The sequence below is a fragment of the Vigna unguiculata genome, chromosome 2 (assembly GCF_004118075.2).
Source record: "Vigna unguiculata cultivar IT97K-499-35 chromosome 2, ASM411807v1, whole genome shotgun sequence".
Lineage (NCBI taxonomy): Eukaryota > Viridiplantae > Streptophyta > Magnoliopsida > Fabales > Fabaceae > Vigna > Vigna unguiculata.
The window spans coordinates 17,860,198-17,866,555 of NC_040280.1; the positions used below are offsets into that span (position 1 = coordinate 17,860,198).

The 6,358-nt window shown below is 34.7% G+C and overlaps 1 protein-coding gene across 2 annotated transcripts; it reads left to right on the forward strand.

Annotated features, from left to right (window-relative positions):
• The first annotated feature begins 622 nt into the window (after positions 1-622).
• LOC114173466 lies at positions 623-5,888 on the forward strand. Of its 2 annotated transcripts, XR_003602508.1 has the most exons (6): positions 623-913; positions 1,215-2,451; positions 2,952-3,062; positions 3,273-3,422; positions 5,004-5,564; positions 5,671-5,888. XR_003602508.1 is itself a non-coding variant. In XM_028057897.1 (5 exons), the coding sequence occupies exons 2-5, from the start codon at positions 1,225-1,227 to the stop codon at positions 5,148-5,150; spliced, it is 1,635 nt and encodes a 544-aa protein (XP_027913698.1). In that variant the 5' UTR covers positions 623-913; positions 1,215-1,224; the 3' UTR covers positions 5,151-5,888. The 2 variants fall into 2 exon arrangements, 1 of the variants encoding a protein (XP_027913698.1); XM_028057897.1 differs by having other exon boundaries at positions 5,004-5,888.
• The last annotated feature ends 470 nt before the right edge of the window (positions 5,889-6,358 follow it).

A 6,358-nucleotide genomic window follows, 5' to 3' on the forward strand; every position in this document is an offset into this window, starting at 1 on the left:
TTTTAAAATAAAAAAATAATTAATGTGACATATTTCTAATTCACATATTAGTGTTTATTTTAAAATAAAATGATAAAAATTATATATTAACCATCGTTATATTTTAAGATAGAAAAATGAATCGGATACCATTTTGTAATTAATTAAATGTAGTTTTTTAATGATTTAATCTATAACAATATATAAAGGGGATTCCCCTTTTTGTGTCCACTTTTCAAAATACCGATTTTACCCTTTAAATATAATAATTTATTAAATTTTTAAAAATTGACCGTTACTTTATAAACTTTTTATAAAATCAGATGCCTTTGTTGTTCTGATATATTTCACTTTATTTTTAATAAATATAATTTTAATATATATATATTTATTTAATAACATTATAATATTATCACTGCTAATAAAATATTACGTATATTTAAAAAATATACACACAGGCGCGATAGCGCCTCGCGCCTGTGTTACGCTAGTAATAATAATGACAATGAGTTTTAAGTCAATAGAGTATAATTTTAAAATGATTTTTGAGAATTTTCTGTATCTATAACAATATGATTATTTATTTATCATCGAATCTCATGTTTGTAATTATATATCCAAGGGCTGGAAATGATGGTGCAGACATAACTGTGCGAAGAGGAGCCTTGGAATAAAAATACACACAACTAAGATTGGGGGCGTGCGTGACTAAGGGGCAAAACGGATGCGTGCTCGAAAAACCAAATCCAAAATTTCAAACAACCAAAAGTTTTCGTTTTCTGAGTTGACCTACCCTCCTTCAGTTTTCAGCAATTTTTAGGCTCTATTTCTTCCTTTTCTCTCTTTCGTCCAATTCCAATTCCATTCCAATTTCACAATCTTCCTCTCTCGTCGGCTTCTACGGCCTCGGTTTCGATTCGATTGTTTTATGGAGGTAGGGTTCCGTTTCCCAATTTATTTTCCCCAATTTTCTCGAATGTGGTCGATTCCACGCATGTTTTCCTTTTCACTTTAGCCATTTCTTGAACTTTAATTAGGGTTCTTGTTCGGTTGTTAGAATGTTAGAGTGGATTATTGGCTCTAGGGTTACGGGTAGTGTGTTCTGAGTTCAATTTTGATTTGATGAAGTATTTTCGTGCTTTTATTTTATTTTATTTTTCTGTTGTGAGATATTTGATATTGGAAATCCTTGCTAGATAACTATCTGTGTTGTCGGTGTGATTCTTGGTTTGCAGATATAGATAGATGACGGGAAAAGGCGTCTCAAGAGAGCACTTTCAGCCCAAGACTTGTTCTGGGAAGAGAGAGGATTTTAGAAAAATTGTGTTTATTGATGTAGACAGTGATCAAGCTGATGAGGTGGTGATCATAGATTACCCTGAGTTCATCTCTAAGTCGCATGTATCTGGTGCACCGAGTAGAGAGCGGGTATGTACGCCGCAGAGTGTTATAAGCATTGATGATGACGATGATGAGGAAAGTGATGATGCGGAAATTCCGGGAGTTGTTGCTGGAGGTGTTGCGGATTTGGATAGCGATGCCTCATCTAGCAAAAGGTCTTCTCCAGACTCAAGTGGTGTGCGAGATTCTATTGACATAGATGTTGATGAAAATGGTGTCCGTGAAAAGGAGTCTGAATTTGACGGGCTAAAAAATAGGAAAGCAGGGCCTGGAGAGGGTACTTCAAGAAATCGCTACGGTTTGGATGGGTCTGAAAGTGAGTCATCAGATAGTGATTGCTCTGATTGCGAACTCATGGATCGGGAACAGTGGGAAAAGATGTCGATTAAGAGAAAGCGCACTGGGTTTAATGACCAACCTTGTTATGATGAGCATGCTAGTTCTTCTGGATTACATTTTAATAATAATGTATACACTGATATGGATGAGGAAAATAGGAATCGGGAGAATGCTGGGAGTACAACTCATTTTTGTCCCACTAATGATGAAAATGTTGAGAAGAATCAATCTTCCTTTCCTTCTGAGTGGGAGGCTTTTAAATCTTCTTTGTTTGAATTCACAGAGAAGGAAAGGCAATCGTTGCATCAAAGCTGCGAAGTTGAGCACGGAAGAAGTACAAGAAGCAAAGATTTTTCTCCCGGCACCCAGAATGAGAGCACCGACTTCTATACTGATGTTACTGGTGTTTCAAGGTTCGATAAAGAACTCAGTGGTGAGGAGTGTGGCTTATCGAACTTGAGTCAAGAGGCACATAAAAATCGAGTTACCAATCCTGAACCGAAGAGTAAAGACGACTCTTTATTTGATACGAATTCTAAGTGTGCCTCTGCTGACGAAAGACATGTTAATTGTGATGGGCCTGCTTTAAATGATCATGATTGTGAGCTTACTAACACTACTTCAAATGAGAGAGATATAATTAATGAAAGAGAAAAGCTTAAGGAGACTGATGAATATAAGCAAGCAATGGAGGAGGAATGGGCATCTAGGCAGCTCCAATTGCAAATTCAGGTAATACGCACATCTCATTATTTAAATGTTTTATGCACTTGTTTGACTAAGAGGCTTATTAACAGTTAAGAGCTGATGACTGTAGTACCATTTTTATAAGCACTCTATTTAATAGACGAAGTTCTTTCGATTATGATAAGATGAGCCAAATAATCTTGGGGGAAGGTCTTTCATTTTATGATCTTAGATATATTGTCTCTTCAAATGCGTGTGCTTCGTGATCTCAGTCTTTGAGACAGGAAAATTGGTTGTGCTACCTTTACGTAAGCTTTACAAATAAGCTGAAAAGCTTTCTGGAAGAGCCATCACGTGTTTTCCTAGAATATTCTCATCTCTAGAATGGGTATTGATGTATCCCAAATGATTATAAATATGAAATCCTAAGAGAGGGAAACATACTCTCTCAAATTCATTCTAATCCCTTTGTATCTTTCTCAAGTATGAATATGATGTTGTCATGTGATTCCTTATATTGAGATTACGTGTGCTTTTCTTTTCAGGCAGAGGAAGCACAGATGTTACGCAAAAGAAGAAAGGCTGAAAAGCGCGAACTGGATATGCAAAGAAGGCAAAAGGAACGCATTGAAGAAGTGAGAGAGTCTCAAAAGAAGGTTGCAATTATTTTTTTAATTTGCACTGAAACTATTTCTTCTGCTAATTATCCTTCACTTTACCTTTTAGAAATTCCTTCTCCTTTTAATTATGCACGACCATTTGAATGTCTCCTTTGATGCTCACTGTGGACATAATATAAATCTTGGAATTTGTTTACTAACCGATTATTTTTCTTTCTAATCTGTGGCAAATAATACTGAATTCAGGATGAAGAATTTATGAACCTGAAAGAGCAACTGCGGGTTGAAATACGGAAGGGGCTTAATCATTTGGAGATGCAATGCCATGATATGACCTCATTGCTTCGTGGCCTAGGAATACATGTGGGAGGAAGCTTTATCCCTTCGCCTAATGAGGCAAGTTATGTTTATATATTTTTTAATAATATATCATTCTTTATCAAACTTGACAATTTAAAGTCCGTATTGTTTCAATGCTATGCTATACACTTTTTCAATTATTTAGTATATTTATACTATGCATTGTTCAAATGAAATCACTTAAATACGTAAATAAGTTCTTGAGATCATGGTTGCTGTTAGATATTTTCTATTAAGAAAAAGCTGGTCATTTAATACTCCCCTGGCAACATTTATACAAAGGTGCTCATCTTTATGGAAGTTACATTGTTTTTTGCTTCACTAGCACTGTGGATGCATTCAAATTTAAGCTAACCCTGTCCTTAAAACAGTTGTACTATAAGTGACAAATTCCATTATCGCGATCCTTTTTTGGCATTCTTATCTGTTTCTATCATGAAAACTAGCCAGAGGATGACGTGGAGATGAGCATTCAAGAGTGTTTGTCTTCTTTATTCATATCTAAGCAGCTTTTGAATTTGAGTTGTTTATGGTTATTTGAATATTGGGGGTTCTCTTCTTATGGTTGATCTTAGTTATTAACTCTTTAGATAATGACTGGTGTACTTGGTCATGGGTTAGAGTCCCAATGGGGTCTGGGTCAGACATTATATGGTAATAAAGTAGTAGGATCTTGGTTATGGTTTGTTCTAAAATCGGGAAGGTATACAGTCATTCGATCGCTAGCCAAGGAGGCAAATATCGCTTAAAAGACTATATAAGAAAAATATGATTGACATTGCTTGACCTAAACCTGGGAGGGTACACGTGAAGGATTACACTAGCAGTTAGTTGAACTATTGATAGCTAAACAATATAAGATTGGCCATAATAATAGATACCCCATATTTTGAATAACGGTTAACCAACTCAATTTAAAATTAAAAGCCCATCAAATTCGGGAAAAGAAAAGGGACCAACACCTTTTAATGCTATGGTAATGTGGTCGCTGTATGGATGATTTTGTGACCGGATTCTTATCCATTGAAGAAAAATTTTCGGGCCTTCCCTAAAATGCAAATTGAGAAACAGGAGTGAATTTAGTGATGGTGATATTTTGAAGTTCAGTGCCTGCTGTCCAACTTTCTCGTACTGGATCAATGGTCAATTTGATGTTTAAAATATCCTTCAATTACATCATGCTCTTAAGTTTCACGGGATTATTGTCTTTAAGTGTAGTTTTCAGGACTGATTAGATGCTAATTCATGTATTCATGCTATAATATTTGTATTATGTTACATAACCTGAAACTATCTGATTAATAACTAAATTGGCAGTACAGCGCACTAATGACTTAATTGACCATGTACCCTTTAGATAGAATGAAACCACCTATATATTATGTGTACACGTATACATATGTAGCTTCATTTTTACACATTTGACTTCAAAATAATATTTGACGTACAAACCTTGACATGTTTAACATCTTAAGTCAGCCCCTTCCCAATGTTTAGTTTAATCTTTTAGTCTTATGAGGATGATGGATGTCAGATAATTGGGGTTCCGACTTCTGATTTACCCAAAGCCCTTTGCTGTATTTGATGCTAATATTTGTCTGTTGATGGAAATTTCAGGTTCAAGCAGCCTATAAACGTGCCTTGTTTAAGTTTCATCCTGATCGTGCTTCAAAAACTGACGTTCGTGCACAGGTTGAGGCCGAGGAGAAGTTCAAGCTCATCTCTCGCTTGAAGGATAAGTTTTTGTTGACTTCTTGTCACTAAATGCTAACAACTGATTGAAAATGGCTGTCGGTAATTGGTGTTATAATTGAAGCGCTTTTGCTTCATAGAATCGTAGATCATTGTTGTTATTCATATCTTAATTGTATCTATTAGTAGTCTCTCCCGTTCATTCCCCCCAAAATCTACAGCAGATAATAGGTTAATGGACTATAAAATATGTGAAGATTTTGTTTCTTATTAGAAAATGCCTTTTTTTTTTTTTCCGGATGGACAGTAATATTGATATTATTGTTCTCATCTTGCTAATCACTTGCGCACATTTTTTTTTTCAAGGAAAATACATGCATTAAATTGATTACGACGAAAATCATCAGTTTGAGGAATGCTCAACCTCCGTAAACCCATTTCCATCCGCAGGAAAAGATGTGCCTAGAGATGCCAGAAGACGAACTGGTTTATTCTGACACAGCAAACATGTTGACTGACATTTTCTAAATGCTAATAATGTGCAATGCTTCAAAATTATAACCAATTTGGCCTCTCCTTTTTCTTCGAGCAGAATGGTAATAGTGAAGAATCAGATTGAGAGATCCCACTGAAGAGCCAAGGCTTTTGCAGGGTCAAGACTTGTTTTGACCCCAACATTTGCAGTTTTCTCAATTTTGCAGGGGTGATGACGCCTCATATAGGAAATACAATCACATTCGTTCTTTAAATTGATACAAATGATGATAGTTGTTAATGACTTGTGTGTTTTATAGAATGTTAATTGACCAACTGGTGTTTGTGATATATATAATATATTCACATGTAATATCTAAATATTATTTTCTACATTTTAGAAATCAATTTATATATATTGTAATTTCAAAAGTTGGTGAAATAAAATCACATAAATGTATTGAGACCAAAAACTAAAATAATTACTCATTTTAGGTATTAAAATTAAGGTTTAATTATGCCTTTGGTCTCCATTTTGAAGTCAAAATCTCAAAATAGTACCTAAATTTTTAAAAGTCTCAACATGGTTTCCTTTTTTGTTAAAACGTTTCACCCTTTCTGTTAAGTCAAGGTTGACGTCAGAGAGTGCCATCAATTCCTCGATTTTTTGAATTTTATTATTATTTTATTATTATTTTTTATTTTTTTATTTTTTTTATTTTTTAAAAAAAAATCAAAAAATTGCCACGTGTCAAGCTGTCATCGTGCCATGTGGTAGTGACTGTGATAATGACACTGTGATAATG